General features: G+C 42.3%; 1 protein-coding gene across 1 annotated transcript; it reads left to right on the top strand.

Annotated features, from left to right (window-relative positions):
- Nucleotides 1–64: 64 nt before the first annotated feature.
- On the top strand, nt 65–18761 carry itchb (itchy E3 ubiquitin protein ligase b). The gene is made up of 24 exons (XM_037479678.2): nt 65–202; nt 3742–3840; nt 4535–4676; nt 6171–6295; nt 7246–7374; nt 7499–7544; nt 7641–7813; nt 7903–8188; nt 9360–9455; nt 10730–10904; nt 11645–11714; nt 12035–12119; nt 12264–12392; nt 12882–12954; nt 13587–13658; nt 14040–14128; nt 14335–14494; nt 14612–14745; nt 16175–16315; nt 16454–16574; nt 16747–16851; nt 17278–17374; nt 17682–17754; nt 17988–18761. Exons 2-24 carry the CDS (start codon nt 3771–3773, stop codon nt 18085–18087), a joined length of 2691 nt encoding a protein of 896 aa, XP_037335575.2. The 5' UTR covers nt 65–202; nt 3742–3770; the 3' UTR covers nt 18088–18761.
- Nucleotides 18762–19534: the final 773 nt, after the last annotated feature.

Genomic DNA, 19534 nt, shown 5'->3' with positions numbered 1-19534 from the left:
CTCCGGTCCAATCACCACACAGAGGGGTAGTAGCATGCGCCCCACCTTGTTTCGATCACGTGACGCGAGTTTACGAAGATGGTGGAAGTTTATTCTTCCTTGAAGTGAAGCACCGACTGCAATCTAAACATCCCGCAGACGGAAGGCTAGGAGTTGCACGCGGCCTTTCTAGTTTGGTTTTACAACCTTCTTTCGGATTCGGGTAAGTGATTTCAAAAGATGACATGTCTCTCCGCTGGTATTTATCTTTAGTTTCCGTAGCCGTTAGACTTTGGGATTTGAAGCCAGCCATGATGATGACACTAGCTAGCAGGCTAGCAGTTAGCTCGGCTGGGATGGCAGTAGCCTTTCCAAACAGGTGAAAGGCTGAAATTCTAACGTTACACACCGTTTACCGTCAGTGCCGCTTGCTGACCCGGACGCGCTGCTCATCGCTGTACGGCTAACCGATAAGCGTTAGCTCGCAACCCATTCTTAGTTGGATTATGTTTACGTTATGTAATTTGTACCAACATTCGGTAGTTTGGCCTACCAAAATGGAAGTTTTGAGGCTTAACGTTGATTATTACGAATTGGGTAAATGTGGTCAATGACTAATGAACATGCCGGCGACTAGGTTATTCCACTTGTATTGAAGTGTGTTGGAGTAGTTTCGGTTAATACGTGTTCTAATATGGAGAGAAGAGCACGCCTAGCTCTGACGTCCGCTTATTTACTGGTGTCACACTCGTTAAGGTTACACTAAGCACAAATTAAACGTCTTGGAAATACATTACAGCACCCACACCTCAATTTAGTACATTCCGATAATATAATAGGAAGGTGACCTGCCGTTCATATAATCGGAAGGTGCCTTCATATTTAGCGACCTGCCGTTCGGATGATGGGAACATGGCGATATTCAGAGATGCATGGCAACTCCAAAACAACAGAGGGACGTATGTATCGACCGCGCATGCTATATAACTTAACTAATAAATAAAACGAGAACCCTTAGCACGGCGAACGGTTTGGCCGGACAGGGGAGGGGTTGCGGGGGTCGGGGGTTAGTAGTCGGTCCGTTGGCCAAAATGACCCGTTTCAGATTTTCCGATTAAATAGAATCCCTTTGTGTTCATTTCTAAAGCCTCGCATAACTTTATTTAAGACACTGCGCTACCTGCAGGTCGCTGTGATCCTCAATAAAGTTGAGAAAAAAACATTTACCCCTGGTCATGAAGATACTCATTTAACGTTACATGGAACTTACATGAGGAGGAGGGGGGTGCTTGTCGCTAAATACCAAACAAAAAAGCATCCTACCACCGACAAAGGGTCCCGCCACCGACCACTTTGCGCACTCGGCGTCACTCGCTGCGAAGCAGGAACAGAAACTACATATATCTTCGCTTGAGCTGAGTGAACCAGATGTAAGAAATAGGTTGCTGATACGAGCACGATAAATACATATCGAGTACGATTGATGAACGTCAAGCAAACAGGAAATAAATCGAAAGACAATGTTTCTGTTGTTGCCCTTTACTAGGCTGCCACTGTTGTTGTTGTTAACATGCCACATCAAATGTTTAGTGATCTGCTGATTTTGCTGGTCCGCCCTGCTGTTTAAAATGATTTTACCATTATTAATCGATGACAACATCTACAGCATCTCTTGCCCTGCTGCCCCCCCCCCCCCCCCTTTCATCTGAAACCTAATTTGTGATCAAATCAGGCTCTTAGTAATTCATGACGTAATATGCTGTTGTTTTAGTGTGCTTTAGGTTGAATCCATGAGTGACCTTAATTGGAACAGTGTGAATGACGTGGGATTCTTAACTACTGTTTCCACGTAGTATCATAATACATGAACCTGTTATTTTGCTGTGTATAGTAAGTAGGTCATCATGACAGTTTGTTTTGGGTCATTGCACCATTATTTAGAATGCTTAGTCATGATGTAAATAAGGGATTTCCATAAGTTACCCAGTACAAGGACCGCAATGTCTAAAGAATACAATTTTAGCCGAGACCAGTTTGAGATATGTCCAGGAAGGGATACTGCTCAAAGTGCACAGTTCACGTGCTCAACATCCAATTAACGACAAAACACGTGGTCTACATGAAAGGGAATAATGCCATTTGAGCTCAAATTTAATTTTAAGATCACATCAATATCCGTACGCTATTCAATGGTCTGTGGATGACATTATTTAGCTGGCTAAAAACAACAACTCCAAGCCAGGCCATTGTACAGTTTAATATTCCACAAATACATGTCTTTGTGTCTTTTAAAATGCAGTCGGCGCGCTCGCAAGGCAGCCAAGTCGGCAGTTGCGATGAATTATTGACGGAGCCTAAAGCAGTAGCCAGAGTGAAAGTTTCCCAAGGAGCTCCTCGCTTTCTTCTGCTCTGCCATCATGTGTGTACTGGATTGACTGAGGAACATGCAATATTCAGTGACGCAGTGACCACGTCCGAGGAAAGATCACAAGACCTGATTCCCTTTTAGGGCCCAAGGCTTTTCTCTACAGCTTTAGATGGATGTTTCTAAAATATTAATAGCATGCATAACAACATAACGCTACAACTAACCATGCACTGTGTTTACAATTGTATAGTTTCAATTTGCACTCAGGTGTGTTTTGGCTTTCGGATCCAGAGCAGGAGCATAGATACGGGCTGCATTTTGGAGTCCTTTTGAAGTCTAAATTGCAGTGCTGGGTGGTTTATACAGGCAGTATTTCACAGGTTGCCGGCTTGACCTTTGTGCCCTTTTATTGTGTGTTTCGCGTGGCATTTCATCTGAATGCTAACTGATAGTGGCAGGCTTGTTTCACTTCTTATTTTGAGTGCTGTCTGTTCTTCTTATCTTATCGTACTCGATGCAAATGTAAACAGTTGATGTATATACTATTACAGTCTTGAGGATGGAGGGGGATTTGTGAATGTAGCCTCCCCATATATTACGTTAGGTGTTCCAGATGCGACAATTGAAACATCACTTAGAACACTTTTGTTTAAAGCGAAGTATGGTATTTTCCCGCCGAAGAAATAGGAGCTTGGTATCACAAAAATACAGATAATTTCCTTTAGCTGAGGGCTCCATGGGGTGTCATGGTGGGCCTGTGAGCTTTGTCTGTGACAGACATGGCAGCAACGGAACAACATTTTTTGTACGCTGTCAAATGACATGATTAGAGAAATAAAGTGCACTTAATGAACATGTATATGAGTTCATTCTGATGCAAGAAGAACTGGAAGAGAGCTTTTTGTTCAAGTTAAGCTTCTATTGGGTGGGTCTTTGGTTAGTCAACACCATATATTTTTTATATGTGCTCCCTTTGTGTGTGATGGATAAATACATATTTTTGACTGTCCTTTTAAGGGCTAATGACCCCAAAAAGTATGGATTGAAGTAGAATATTTGGTTGGATAAAAACATTTTGGAAATGATAGCATCCTTCCAAAACTTCCAAAGTCAAGATACATTTAGACTTTTGTACTTCCAACGCTAAGGATGAGTGGTACTACTGTGCAGCAATACTGTATTTATTGATGATCAATTTATTAAGAATGAATAGGAAAAAATAGGATTTGAAGGTTAATGTAAAATTCAAATGTCAATATTACGAAAGAAGCTTCAAAATATTCTGCATAGCTGTTTCAGTCCTTGCAAGTCTTTCATTTTTCAGGCTAACAGTACTTGATCTAAATGATCTCATCTGTATGCCCCACTCTAATGATGTGTTGTCTGTGCTGCAGGCCTCCCCCCCCCCCCCTAGCCCTATGTCATGGCAAGTGGAGTCACCAAGACGAGCACCCCCAACGGTTACCCCATGAAGGCACAGCTACAAATTATCGGTAAGTGTTCAGATCTCCTCTTTCATTTTACCTTCGTTACCAACACTATTTTGGTTGAAAGATGGCAAAAATATTAAAATAAAATAAAATATTTCTTTTAACAAAAAACTCTTGGGGAAAATTTTATTGACCTACTTTTGACTTTTATTTACCTAGTTTCAATGCTATTGTGCGTGCTGGTACTTTCACACTGGGCTTACTGGGACTGAACAGGACGGAGACATCGTTAATGCTATGTATTATCACCTTGGCCTTTTCTACTCTGCCGCAGTAAAAGCCTACAAACTGAAACCTATTAAGGAACCATTTCATCCATTGCATGGTTCTACGTGTTTGTCAGCAGGTTTTGGGGGATCTTAAAGGGTTCTTAATCCATGTTTGAGGTATTGGACACGGTGGGATGGTATAAATTAGAAATAAAAACTCTGGGACTGGGGGAGTGAGCTATTGGCTAATATATTATACATATTAAACGTTAAAAATATCCTTGAATGAAATGCCTGCCTATCCATAAAGAACTTTTTTTGACTAGTTCATTTTTCTGTAGATTCTTTAAAAAACAGAAATTGTGCCATCATTTGAGTCACCTGTGTTGGTTATTTAAAGAACCACTTATGGAAGTTGTTGTTTTTCCATTTCTCCCTTTTTTTCTCCACCAACATGCCTTGAATAACCGTTTGCCTCTCTGTTCCAGTGCTATCAGCAAAACTCAAGGAGAACAGGAAGAACTGGTTTGGTCCCAGTCTCTACGTTGAAGTGACAGTCGACAGCCAGTCCAAGAAGACGGAGAAGTGCAACAACACCCACAGCCCCAAATGGAAGCAGCCGCTCACTGTGTGAGTTAAACTCTTGCCAGTTGTCACTTGATCACGTTTATGATGATCACAATTTAAATTTTCTGTTGCAACTCATCAAAAGAGGTATTTAAGGCGAGCCAGACCCGTGTCGAAAATGCAACCGTTGTGCTGTCTACATGCTGGTGATGTGCCAAATCAGACACCCAGAGGGAATTGCAATATTTTATTGTTTACAGTCAACATCTCGGGGGCAATATAGTCAGCTTTGATAGACATCTTAACCTACTTATTCTTTTAGCCTAGTGTGTCAAATGGTATTCCACAAATCTCCAAACAACTGTCGCAATCAAAAGGTTGATTTGTTTTGTCCTGATATTGCACTTGTTGAGTTCTATAACTACTGTCCTTTTGTTGAGCCATCATTGACACTGAAGGTTATCAAGGAAAATCCAGTTTTATTAGTTAGAAAGAACTTTAACTTGATCATCAAGAATTTGCTTAGACTCTGGTAAAGGAAACTGTTAAGGAAACAAAAAACGCCAACAGGGCAAAGTGATGGCTGAGGTACAGCTCCAATGTACAAACATTCTGTTGATTTCCTCAGTGTCTGCTCAAGACGAAGCGTCTCTTGAAAAGAGATACTGCTGACTGCAGTATGTGGAGTAGCTAATCATCATTTTCACTAGAAAACTCTCCAGCTACCAAAGCATACAAAATATAGACTTCCTTATTTTGCATTAAAGTGCTAGTCTGGCATCTTATCTTAATCAATAGGTTTTCCAGCAAAACCTATGTTTTTTTTTTTCCAATGAGTCATACGCATATGGTCTGCAGTTTTAAAATATATGAAGATCTGCTATCTCCAACACTTACTGGAAAATGTCCCACAGTGGTGGGAGAGCGTGCCCTGACTCCTTTCTATGTGCTGTACATTTGGCACCCCATGTGACACACACACACACACACACACACACCAAATATCCTCTTGCTTTGGGCCTGTCATGGATCTTCAGCTGAGCTCCATGACCTCCTTGATATTGAGCTCTACAGTGTCTCTTGCACCAACGGGAAGGGCAGGGGTGAACTGGTTATTATGTAACAGGTGTTTACTATGGGATGTCATCGGACCTGTGGCTGTAGGGGTGTGTGTGTGCCTTTTTTTCCTGCAGTTGCTAGCTGAACTATCACAGTGATGGTTATGGACACTCGTTGTCCCTGAATAGCCTGTGGGCGTCATTGTCTGTGGGCTGAGATAAAGACTGGTTGTGTGAGCAGCCACAGTGGCTGACGAATGGTCGACTCCTAGCCACTTTCACTTCTGTTTGTTTTCATCCGCCGGATGGACTGACACTGATCTGAAAAAGCCTTTTTTTTAAACCCGTGTGGCTATGAATTACACCGCTCAGTTTCGCGGTACATGGCATCGAAAAGCTGGGGGACGGATTCTGCCAGAACATTGAGGAAATGTTGCCATCTGACCCTCAGTGGACGCCCGTCAATCTGAGTGCATCAATGCGTCGTTTGTTTCAACAGGATTGTGACTCCGTTCAGCAAGCTGGTGTTTCGCGTGTGGAGCCACCAGACCCTGAAGTCCGACGTGCTGCTCGGCATGGCCACGCTGGACGTCAGTGACACGCTCAAGTCAAACGACCTGAAAAGTGGGTGTATGATGTGTACACACACGCACACAGTTGCCGACTTGTCTCATTTCCCAAAGCCTCGTGGATGAGCTTGGCCCAGTGTCAAATAATATAATGTAAAAATGTAATAATAATATAATTATGTAAACTTTTGACTATAATCCAAGGAATCTTCATTCGCTTTTGACATAGCGTGTGGGGTCTTTCCTTGTTTTTTTTATCACTGGAATGGATCTGTTGGTTTTGTTGGTTCTTCTTTTATTCATTTCAGCCATTTGAATGATATTTCTAGAAATGTGAAAAACACCACATTGTTTGCGCAAGCCGATCTGGTATGTAGCTGTTGTTGATGACATTTCATGTAGAAATGAAAACTTTCTATTGTGATGAAAAAGCTTTTCACCAATTCGGTATCTGAATTTTTCACTGCAAAGAAATGCGTCAATAAGGGACTTCACTTAACATTACTCAGAGGCTGCTGTTTTTAGTTTTGTTCCTGGTAGATTAGTAACATAATTAATGTTGTTTGTCTCTCATAATGAGCCCATTGAGTTCCTTGCCTGGTAATGTTTTATGCACAGGCCACATCCAGCAGCGCTAATCACATGCCAGACAGCTGGTTGAGGATGCAGCAGGAAAATAAGCACTGATCACCATATCTGTAGCTACTTCTAGGCGTGAATGGGACCAGCTGAACTAAAAGTGTTGTCTTGTTCCTCACATTTAATAACAGCATTGATCAGAATTCAAACTGAGATCACTCTCCGCACAAGTATGAGACCGCTAGTATTATCACTGACAATGTACAATTATGTTGATTTTTTTTTCTCTGATGAAAGGCAACCAATATTTAGAAGTTACTGTCTTGAGAGTGAGACTTAACACTTTAATTTTGACCTGCCAGTTCAAAGGCAAAATTCCAACAGAACAACCATCAAACATTTCCTTTTGTCTCCGTCTCAATGCAGTCTCTGAGGTGGTGCAGACCTTACAGCTGTGTGCGGACAGAGACCAGTCCGACGTGGTGGGAGCCCTCTCCGTCTGCCTGGATGGCATGACCGTCGACTCGGAGGTGTTCGCCGCGGCCGACCATCACAGTGAGTCGCTGGAGGGCCACGAAGGGGGAGGAGTTCATGTCGGAGGCCTGTTTGATGTGTCATTTAAACATGACGTGTCGGAAAAACGCGGCTTTATTTTATTTCTGTGTGTGTTTCGTTTCAGGTACATCAAATGGGAATTCACAACCCAACGGGGATCCTGCCGTGAGGTACAGCGTCCATGCTTTTCCTCAAGTCCGGTTTGGCTAGTTTTTGCATTTCTGTTTTATCGCCGCTCAATCTTCTTTTCTTCTCCTTGTTCACAGGCAGAGTCGAGACAGCTCGCCGGCGGTGGACGGCATAGAGCAGAGGTCTTCTCCTAGCGGCCAGAGGTCGGTGAGCAGTTCAGGGTCTCCGTCGGTGCCATCGAGGCCTCTCCGGCCACCCAGGCCGTCCAGACCTCCACCACCGACCCCACACAGACCCGCCTCTTCGCCAGGTCAGACATTTGCTCAAGGAGAGCGGTGATAAAGACTAGCGTTTTGCCGTGTCTCCTCTTAGTCTGAGCATGTACGGTTACATTTTCAGCGTCTTCCAGCAACAGCTCCGCACCGACCGACGGCAGCGATGGCCAGTCGGGTTCTAACACACCGGTGCGAACAAGGGCCTCGGCAGCCCCGGAATCAAGTCCATCGACAGGCCCCGACAGGAGCTCCAGGCCGCCCTCTGGAGACAGTAGTGCCCCTGCCGCTGCCCCTGCCGCTGCCCCTGCCGCTGCCCCTGCCACCGCCTCTGCTCCTGCCCCTGCCGCCCCTGCAGGTGCCGCCGTTCCTCCAATGGTCCCTGCCGTCAACGCAGGGCCGCTGCCCCACGGGTTAGCTATTTTTTTTATTTTTTCAGAACTGAGGAATTTATCTTGCATTAAATCATTAATATCATAGTTGGCGCTAGTATCTGATCTCACAATGTCTGAGCAATAATAATATAATATGATATATTGATCCAAAAGTACTGGGTGGATGAATGGAACTATGTGCATATGCAAAACTAGACTTCTGGACAAATTTTTCAGTCTTTACAAAAATAACCTACGACAGGAACCAAGATCCATAGCTCATGTCTGATGGTGGAATTCTGATCCATTGACAAAATATCAAGCAGGAAAGCTGGTTATTCCAGCATTGTGAACTACTGACATCCCTGTGAGAGATTTTGATCGACAAAGCGTCTCAGAGATGGAGGCAATGTCTTTGTCCACGTGTTAAGACCTTAGTGACTAGTGTGCGGCTACGTCAGCAGTTCAGGGTCGAGCATCCCATGCTCTCTTTCTCTGAAACTCTTCATTTCTAAAGAAAACGGGAAGGTGCCAGATAATTGTAGCCAATTGTTTTGCCTTTCTCCAGAAATCTGCCAATCCACTTGAATTCAAATATTCTGATAGGATATTATAGCACCTAAAATAAAGGGCCTCCCCGGAACACAAGGAAGTTTCACTGCAAACCCATTAAAGTAGGGTAGTCTTTAGTTGAAGCAGGTTGTTGCACAGCCAGCAATAAAACAATCGGCACACAAATTACATTGTGGTTGTACAGTGAGGATTGTGGGCTTACTGGTTGGTTTAGTTTTAGATATTTAAGATCTCTTCACTAAAAAGAACAGGTACCAAAAGAAAAAAACACCTGTAACCAGGCAAACGAGACAAAAGTGAGGGTGGAAAACTGTTTTCAAACAAATAGCATGTCTTTATTTTATAAAAAAGTGACATGTGACCTTGGCTGTAGACAACCACACAGGTGTGCCAGGACTTGATGTGGTTGACTGACTCAAAGGCCCATCGTCGTTGTTCTTTTCTGTCCATCTCTTTATTTCCATTCAGACTGTAATGCCTTGAATACTCCTCTTGAGCTGTTTCAATGACATCCTGACCTCCACTGGCTTTTCTTCTTTGTAGTAGGGTGACTCACGCTGTTGTGAATCCCTACGTCCTCTAAATGGCCAAGGAGGTGCACCATCTTTCTCAATGTTATCGCCGTTGTTTCATCTAGATGGGAGCAGAGGGTGGATCCGAACGGAAGGTTGTATTTTGTCGATCACGTGGAAAAGAGAACATCGTGGGAGCGCCCTGAATCACTGCCCCCTGGGTAAAAAATCCCTCCCCCTCCCCATACAGGATTACCAGATACTGGTTATGTTATTTAGCAGCAGCTGCTCGCCACTGTACCTGTATTCCACCAACTGCGACGTTTTCTGCATAACTCTAAATCAAATGAGTATATTGTGTTAGCCAAACCTCGGCATCAGGATGATGATGGACACAAGCTTGCCAGTCTATGAACTTTCTACTTTTTACTTCAAGTATGTAGTGTGGCTGCCCTTACAAGTATGCAACATACCACTTTTCCATAACACTTTTATCTTTGACCCTCTTGCTGATGTGTCTACTCCGCAGAGAACTGTGGGTCGTCGAGATTTGACATTTTGTGTGAATCTAAGTCTTTTCTGCCATACTTAATTGTGTGTGTGTGCGTGCGTGTGTGCGTGCGTGCGCGTGCGCGCGCATCGGGGTTTTCGAATATCCTAACTACCATTAAAAAAAAAAAAACTATGTGCAAAATGTGACCGGATTTAAGAGAACATCACAGTACTTTATTATTTATTATAAGCAAATGGGTCCACGTTCAATACAGCATGTTATAAAGGAGGACCATCTCTTGGTTGAATGCAACAGTACGCACCATGTAAAGACAGCTGTAGATGTAGGCACTAACCAGTAAAAAGAAAAAAGTGAGTATGCATGAAAGTATGCAACTTTTGGACCTCCTCTTGTTGAAAAATAACTTTGAAGGCCAACATAGTGTTTTACATGAAACTGTGGTGACTTTAAGCTGAATCACTTTTTTTAGTGATTGAGGTCCACACCCTGCTGACTGTTGATTTCAATAGACCCATCACCGCAGCCATATGAAATGTCTCTGTTTAATTGAGTAATTTGCAGAGGGCTGATTGAGCCCTGATCATCCACTACATTGATAATTGACTTTATACTTGAGTGGAGACACATTTACACAACTTTATTTACCCACTTTTAACCAACATATTTTGATTAGCTTACTTCCACTTAACTAGTGCATTAATGTGGATCCATAGCGGCCTAATTCACCCTCGTCTTTCTGAAAACATATTTGCGTATAAACTTTTTCTACCTCCTCCTTGATACATCTGGTAGTAATATATATATATATATATATATATATATATATATATTATTTTTAATTTGGATTCTTAAGCTCCACAACAAAAAAAATCCTATTTAGTGTAACTGAGATAGAATAACTATTTTGAATATTGAATATTGCGTACATTTTTTGAGCCAGTCCACCCATATTGACCGTCTTCCCTCTTAATTTGCCCTCAGCTGGGAGCGCCGCGTCGACCAGATGGGTCGGGTCTACTTTGTCGATCACATGACGCGAACCACCACGTGGCAGCGCCCCACAATGGAGACGGTGCGTAACTACGAGCAGTGGCAGCACCAGCGCAGCCAGCTGCAGGGAGCCATGCAGCAGTTCAACCAGAGGTTCATATTCGGGGTGAGACTTCCTCTTTTATCAAAACAAAAATAATATCACTCCCCATGTATATAAGACCTTCAGTCTGTACACTGGGAAACCTGATGAAGGACATCCTGAGAAAAGTCAAGTGAGAGAGTTCTTTACATGGTACAAGCCGGGACAGGAGCTCCTAAAGAGGAAGCTGACCATGGTGAGGAGGGTAAACAGCTGAGCTACACAGTATTACCATATTTACTCTTTATATTGCTTCTTATTGTGAGGATATAAACATATGTTGAGTATTTCAACATAAGATTGTTTGATTTTGTTCAAATAAAGTCCAACAGACCCACAACACCGGCTGAGTAACAAAAAAATGAACACCGTAAAAGGGTTAAACTGGAACATGGTATCTTTTACTGCAAAGCAGCCCGGAGACAGCGATGCGTCTCCTTCATGAGTTCATGGCATTTAGTGTTTGCAAGTTACAACTTTGCTTAATGTTAAAGGTTCAGTTTTCTGGTAGTGTTATCACTGCACATTTAAACCCCTTTAAACCCACATTTAAAGTAGTGACATTGTCTGTTTCACGTTGTTTGTGACATTACCTGTAAATAGTTGTATTGTTCAAGGCAATATTTGTCTTTAAATCTAATGATTTGTTCCGATAACCAAAGTAACTCCATCTGTCTCCCTGTGCATCACATCAAACTAGACTGTAGATGTCCGTTGGCTGTATTTTTCATCATTACTAATTTCTCTGATTCTCTGCTGTGTAGCTACAAGACCCAGTGTCTGCCGCTCCGAATAAGGAGTTTGATCCTCTTGGGCCTATGCCACATGGATGGGGTAAGATCCGAATGACTTTCACAAGGTTCTGAGTCTGAACAATGTTGATTTGGATTTTCATTGTAATTAATTTATGTCAAAGTATTTTTTATTTTCAGAACTTTAAATGTTTGTATAAGTTAAGTAGTTTTATAATATGAGCTCAAATACCAACGCAGAGTTGTAGCTGAATTGCTTTTAGACCAATTGGCTCACTAATTATGAAAACACGTCTGCATGTGAACCAGGCTGTGATCTCATATACAAGAAAGTTAAATACAACGTTGAACGTTTTTGTGTCCAAATGAGTGCAAGTTGATTAGTATCTTCTGTCTTTTCAGAGAAGAGAACGGACACGAATGGAAGAGTTTATTTCGTACATCACCCTACGCGAGCAACACAGTGGGAGGACCCACGGACACAGGGGTCAGTTTGCATTACCCACATCGGCTCTTTTCAGATAACCGCGCAGTCAGCACCACACTCTCATCTGACATGACTTCGTTTGCGTATCATTTGCGGCTCTCCCTTCATCACTAAATGTTGATCTTATGTCTATTGTTTTCTCAGTTTGCTGAACGACAAGCCACTCCCAGAGGGCTGGGAGATGAGGTTCACCGTAGACGGTATTCCGTACTTTGTGGACCACAACAGGAGAGCGACCACCTACATCGACCCTCGCACTGGGAAGTCCTCACTGTACGTCCACCTTTTTGTTTTCCCCCCCCTCAAAAAGGTCGCCGCTTGAGAATCACAGAGAGGCGTTGATGGGTCTCTCGACCCAATTGGATAGACCAATAAAAGCATAACTCCTCGTAGTACCTTAATGTTTTTACAACCGAATTCTTCCGGTATTCAACATATTCTGAAAGGAAAGTCATGATAATTGCTGGTGAGAGTAATTTAACTCCAGAGTGATGCCTTTGCTCAGGTGCAGGGAAAACCTGAAAAATGGGAATAATAATGTGACAATATAAACCAACAGGAGCTTAAAGGAGACGTCGGCTCATTTTCAAGCACATACATATTCTTTGCGGGTATCTTCTGGGGAAAAAAAATAATGTTTACGTGCTTTAATGTTCAAAAATCCTTGAATATATTTGTTTTCACCCTCTGTCTGAGAAGCTCTGTATCTCCTTTTGGGATACACAGTTGATACTGCTTTAAGGTGCTTCTTTACCTTCTCAGTGAAAACGGACCCCAGATCACCTACGTTCGAGACTTCAAAGCCAAAGTCCAGTACTTCAGATTCTGGTGCCAGGTAAGGGTCGAAACACCGTGAAGGTCTCCTTAAGTCTGTCTGTCTTCCAGCGTTCTCTATCCGTACGAGTACCACGAGCATCAGTGCAGATTTAAGTTTAGTTCATACTCAAAGTAGTGAAGCGGGGCGCAGGCAATACAAAAGGACTGTTTACATGTCTCTGTTTACATGTCTCAAATCTACATTTCAGTAAATATTTTGCAGCCATGTCAAATTGTTTGTGGGATATTTGGCTTGTTCAAAGGCAGTACAGTAATCTTGTCTCATAAACGCGAGATGAAATTTTACAGATTTTTACAAGCCCTCTGCCTTTAAAATCGTGTCTTTTTACGGAAACACTTTGATTTTATTTCATTTTGTTTGTGCGCCCTCTGGTGTTCCATACGGTATGAACTCCTCCATTCGAGCTTCTTGCTGCGCAGGCTCACACGGCGCCACGTAGCTCGAGTACTAATATATATACATATATGTTTCATTAAAGGTTGCTTTGTGTTTTGACATTGTGACACGCAATGTCCCAATGCAGTCACATCATGGTGCGGGGGAAAACTGTGCAGTAGGTCACATGTCATGTCACAGCAGAAAGCACATATGATGACTAAATGCCTCTGGCGCTTTCCTCTTATCTTCAGCAACTGTCAATGCCTCAACACATCAAGATCACGGTAACCAGAAAAACCCTGTTTGAGGACTCCTTCCAGCAGGTACAGCCGCCCTCACTGAACACTGTGCAGTTTGAATGTGGAAATGCCTGTAATAATTGATATGAATTTATAATATTATATATTCATATTTTGGAATGGTAATCTATTTGTGCTGCACTGAGGGGGATACAACTTAACCTCTTATTTACAGAAATCTCCATGTTTCTGTCACAACAGAATGGCAATAGCATGTAAGGGCTGACATTACTGAATGTTTGTTTAGTCAGATGTTGAGGATATTTTACCTCATTATTGTTATAGTTAAACATTACTTTTTATCTGTCTTCTGTCACACTGACATGGTTACTTAGACATTCGACTGCTTAACTTAATGGTAGATCCAAATGTTATTAAAAACTCGACACAATGTTTCCTATTTAGATAATGAGCTTCAACGCTCAAGACCTGCGAAGGAGGCTATGGATCATCTTCCCAGGAGAAGAAGGTCTCGACTACGGAGGCGTTGCAAGGTAAGTTAAAAGAAATATGTGAAAAATGTTTCATGGTGTTTTCATACATTTTCTTTCAGTTGCTTTGGTTCATCGGTAATTATTATTTGGATTCTCTGACTTATTGTCTCACCAACCGAATCTCCTTGAGCGGATTCTTTACTTCACAGGATGTCTCTGAAATGTGTGTCACCGTTTCCTCATTAATGTGGTGTCCTCTCTTGCAGGGAGTGGTTCTTCCTGTTGTCCCATGAAGTTTTGAATCCCATGTACTGCCTGTTTGAATACGCCGGGAAAGATAACTACTGTCTCCAGATCAACCCTGCATCCTACATCAACCCTGACCACCTCAAGTACTTCAGGTTCATCGGACGCTTCATTGCCATGGTAGGTCTTTTTTTCTGTAACGTAGTATGGCAAGACAGATAAGTTGAAGAATAGCGTGCATGCTTTGTGCCGTGCAACAAGTGGGCGCTCCATGTGTGTGTGTTTGTGTCCCCTCAGGCTCTTTTCCACAGCAAGTTCATCGACACTGGCTTCTCACTGCCTTTTTACAAGCGCATGCTGAACAAGCCGTTGGCCCTCAAAGACCTGGAGTCCATAGACCCTGAGTTCTACAAGTCCCTCATGTGGATCAAGTGAGTCCAGAGAGCCACGTGGGCGGCAGGGTTTTGCTGCTTTACTGTTAAAATAATCTTATTCCGTGCCAGGAATTTCAGTTGTAGAAGATGAAATTTCAGAAAAACAAACCCCTTAGATGAAGCCCAGTTTGAAAAAGTAAAATACAGCAAATTTAGTTGCTCAAGTGCGCTTGGAACATAAATACTTAAATTTGTCGTGTTAAGATTTAGAGAAGAGCAGATGGTCCTTCATTAGTTAAAACTAGGGCCAGGACTCGATTAGAAATATTAATCTAATTAATTAGAGGCTTTGTAATTAATTAATTGCATTTTAATTGCATAAATATTTGACCTGAGAACAGTGAGAAGTAATTTTTTTCACATGGATTTTTATTTTTGTTCAACCAATTCCAGCAGACAAGTGTAGCAATAGCATATTTAGAAATATAGTACTTTCAGAAATTCAGGTAGCCTACAGGTAAGTAGACCTTCTGTAAACTATGTTTTTTTAAGTAGACCAATACTTTCAAGTACATTCAGAACATTGGTTATTTTTTCAGACATGGTCTTAGTTACCCTGGTCCTTAAACCAGTCATCTGGTGGAGTGTGGGTTGGGTGTGGGTCCTTGTACTCGGAGTCGGGCTAACGTCCACGCTAGCTGCTAATTGTTTTGCGTTGAGGTGATACTTGAGGCTCGATGCGAATTCCTTGTTGCACAGCTTGCACACAACCACGCTCTTATCGACGCTTCCATCCGTGTGTTTATTATAATAAGATTTCCCATTCACGGGGCCAACCGACACGGTCTCGTCAGCTTCTTCGTTCATGTTCACTGTGGTTTGTTGTTGTCTGAAGTCATGAACGCTAGTTGGTGCTCCAGTATAATCGGTCCTCCAAAACTCATCCAGTGAGAAACGTTCCGCGGTGCAAAAAATAAGTGTAAAAATGCCTAAAAAATGTGTTATTTTTTGTGTAATTAATTAATCTTAATTCACATTGTAATTAATTAATCTTAATTAACGCGCTAAAGTCCCGGGCCCTAGTTAAAACTAATTTAAAACGTGTACATTCTCTATACAGATATTTCACCAGTCTGACTTTCAGTAAAGGCTTCAACCTGAAACACACATTTAAAATAAATTTAAAATAAATCAGATAACTTGGATGGGAGAAATGTGCTTGTTCTATTTGTGCAAATTATTCCCATTTTTAGATATCTGATGCGTTTTTATTCATTGTCAGTGAGTTCAATCTGACTGAAAACTGACGAGCTTAGTGAAAGTATTCTTTAAGACCAGAGTATCTCTCAGTGCTCGAGCAAATCTTCAAAGTCTGGCAACTTGTTTTAATTTTTGCTGGAGATGCCTGTAAGTCGGTCCTAGCTGTCTAATGAATGCCGTACGTCGCCATAGTCGTTGTTCCCTAAGCCTCCGTGCTGTTCTTCAGGGACAACAACATCGAGGAGTGTGGGCTGGAGATGTTCTTCTCCGTTGATAAAGAGATCCTGGGCGAAGTGTCCACCCATGAGCTGAAACCAGAAGGAGGAGATCTCCAGGTCACCGAGGAGAACAAGGAAGAGTACATCAGGTGCGTTGTTGATAGGATGCATTCATTTCCATTTCATTCACTCCGGCCATAATGTGGCACACGATGTTACTGTACTCATTGTGCTGTGAGTTTGAGGAGCCGTGACTTCTGACTGTTTGCCTGTGTCTGCCCCTACAGACTGGTAGCAGAGTGGAGGATGTCCAGAGGAGTGGAAGAGCAGACGCAGGCTTTCTTTGAAGGCTTTAACGAGGTCCTCCCTCAGCAGTACCTGCAGTACTTTGATGCTAAAGAGCTTGAGGTATGGATTGCTCTTTATGTGATACATGATGTGTTGTGGGACAGGGACCTGTCTGACATCTGCACATCTCATGCTCTCAATTGAATGTATGTGGGGAATGAGAGATCTGATTGAGAGCTGGTGAAATATGTATATGTGTGTATCACAAACGGAATATTTTGCCCTGTTACAGGTGATGCTGTGTGGTATGCAGGAGATCGACCTTGGAGACTGGCAAAGAAACACCATCTACAGACACTACGCTCGAACCAGCAAACAGATCGTCTGGTTCTGGCAGGTCCGTGTCCATCTGAAGCCGTCACCCTTTAAACCTTTTACTGTAACGGACATTAAGGAAATGGAAAATATAGGTTTAATGACTTAAAAGGTCCAACATCATTGACTATGTTGTGTGCATAAATACATTAGGATAAAGACTCATCAAGACTATCAGCTTATGTAATTATTTGTTGACAGTTTGAAGCCTTTGTGGTGGTACTTGTTTGTGGATCTGGAGATGTTGTGGGCCGTGCTAAAGGGACACTGTGTATCCAGTTGATCTTTGTTGTTTTTTGCCCCCCCCCCCCCCCCTCTCTTGTACATTTAATGCCTATTCATTATTTTTATTTTTTTAAAGGAAAAACAACTCTGAATCCCTTAAGCCGTTTTTCCTTACTCCTAGTCCTTTATGCATGCTGCTGAATGAACCCACTTTGTTCTGCAGTTCATCAAGGAGATGGACAATGAGAAGAGGATGAGGCTGCTGCAGTTTGTCACCGGTACCTGTCGTCTGCCTGTCGGAGGCTTTGCCGACCTTATGGGTAACTTTATAACCATATTAAGTTTAAGTCCACATTTAGCTGAAATGTGCATCTAGACTTGAGTGTGCTAAAGCTTCGAGGACTTTATTTATATATACACACATTTGTCTTTGGTTGCTGTCTCCTGTCTCCTGTCAATTACTTGAGGAGAACTACCTTGCTTCACATTAAAAAAACTTTACACTCTTTACCTAAGAGTGTAAAGTTATGTATCTCTGGGATCAGATGGATTTTGTCTCAGTTTCTTGTAACTGTCTGCCGATGGTGTGTTGAATTGCTCCAACTGACCCTGTGCTCCTCTTTGCAGGGAGCAACGGCCCCCAGAAGTTCTGTATTGAGAAGGTGGGAAAAGAAAACTGGCTCCCCAGAAGTCACACGTGGTGAGTTCATGCAAGCTACACCTAAACATGCACCAAAGTGTTCATTGTTACTCGGCTAAGCTTCGGTTCGTACTGAGCCCCGCTATAGTTTGATTGTTTCCCCTGACATAATCCCATCCAGACTCGAGGCAACAGGGGTTTATGGGTATTAGGAGAATGTAGTTCTTTGTAGGTCACACATAATGACCCATTCAGGTCTTTCCTAAAGACGTTGTACCGGTTGTATTTCCCAGCTTCAACAGACTGGACTTGCCGCCCTACAAGAGCTACGAGCAAATGAAGGAGAAGCTGATGTTTGCCATCGAGGAGACCGAGGGCTTCGGACAGGAGTGAGAGGAACCAGGAGAGTGCAGGAGCGCCGAGGAAGAAAGACCTCCAGTGTTCAACGGGAAGGGTCACGTCAGTGTCTTTGACGACCTGATTTCTTCCTATTGAGTTGCTCTGCATTATGGGATTTTTGAGAAAAATTTGGATTTTTTTTTTTTTTTTTCATCTGCTTTTTGGCTGATGGGCCTCCCCCACCCTATCCTCAAATATTTAATATATCAGCTTCTCTACTCTTGGCTAAAGATGATCTTATTTTTATTCTTTGGTAACAGGTGAAAATAGTAAGTGATTGCTGGGCAGTAGTGAATTTACAGTGTGCCCCCCAAATAATGCTTAAATAACAGACAATCTTGGTGCTGTAAAGACATTTGGGCGTCATGCCTGATGTATACAAGCCCTTCTTCTGTTTCTGGATCGGTAGTGTTTGAAATGTGCATCTCTCGTAGATTTTTTTTAAAAGTATATTGCCTTCATTATTTATAGTGGTGGGGACTTAAACAGACTTAAACCTAGTTTTATAGGGACAGAGTTTGTAAACTGTGATGGGAGAGAGACTTCTTGATTTGGGGTATTCTAGGACTAAAGTTATTCCTCTTTATATAGGCTTCAAACACTCTTTCATGGGGTGGTCTTGTATTTTAAGATGTCTTCAGTGTATTGAGTAGTTGACTTAAAAGAAACCAAAATGCAATTCAAACCAAAAAACACTTTAAAAACATACGTTGCAGAACTCTCAAATAAATGGCAAGTAGCTCCGCATACAAATGTAGCATTTAAAGGAAGGCAATAGTTATAACCTAATTTTAACAATGAACAGAAGTTTTTTTAGAAACCTCTTTTTTACACTTAAAGGAGCAGTGTTTTAGGATTTAGCAGCATCTAGTGGTGAGGTTTGCAGAGTCAAACCACCTGTGAATGCCCCCCACTCCTCTAAAACATGCATTGCCATATCTAGAGCCTGTGATTGGTTGTTCCCTTATGGGCCACTGTAGATGTCCCTGAATCCTACACACTTGACATTTTTTAAAGGAAAAATTTCGGAGTATTTTCTCTCCATGACAGTTAAATTTCCTTTTTAGAGACAAAGATGCTGCTTCAAAATAATGTCTGAAACGCAGTGAAGTTATGCACATGGCTATCCTTTCAATTTTTGAGCATGGGTTCATGACTCAAGATTCATCCTGGTTGAAAACCAAAAACACCCGGTGGCGTGGTTGCTCATTTTGAAGTATCCTTTAGAGTTGGATAATTCCACACTGAAACGACAAGCGTGGTTACTTAGGAACGTGCAGGAGTTGTTGACCTGTCAAAGCACAGCACTTTAAAAACAACAACCATCCCTCCACTGTCTTCACCTCAGCCCGTGGGGTAACCAGTCCTGGTTGTTGGGAACTCTCTGCTCTTTGTTTTCCACATGCGGGCTGAGACTTTTGTCATTAGCCCTCAGGTTGCC

This window comes from Pungitius pungitius, chromosome 1 (assembly GCF_949316345.1).
Source record: "Pungitius pungitius chromosome 1, fPunPun2.1, whole genome shotgun sequence".
NCBI lineage: Eukaryota > Metazoa > Chordata > Actinopteri > Perciformes > Gasterosteidae > Pungitius > Pungitius pungitius.
Note: the sequence above shows the minus strand (reverse complement) of the source record. Positions and strands in the feature narration are given on the sequence as shown.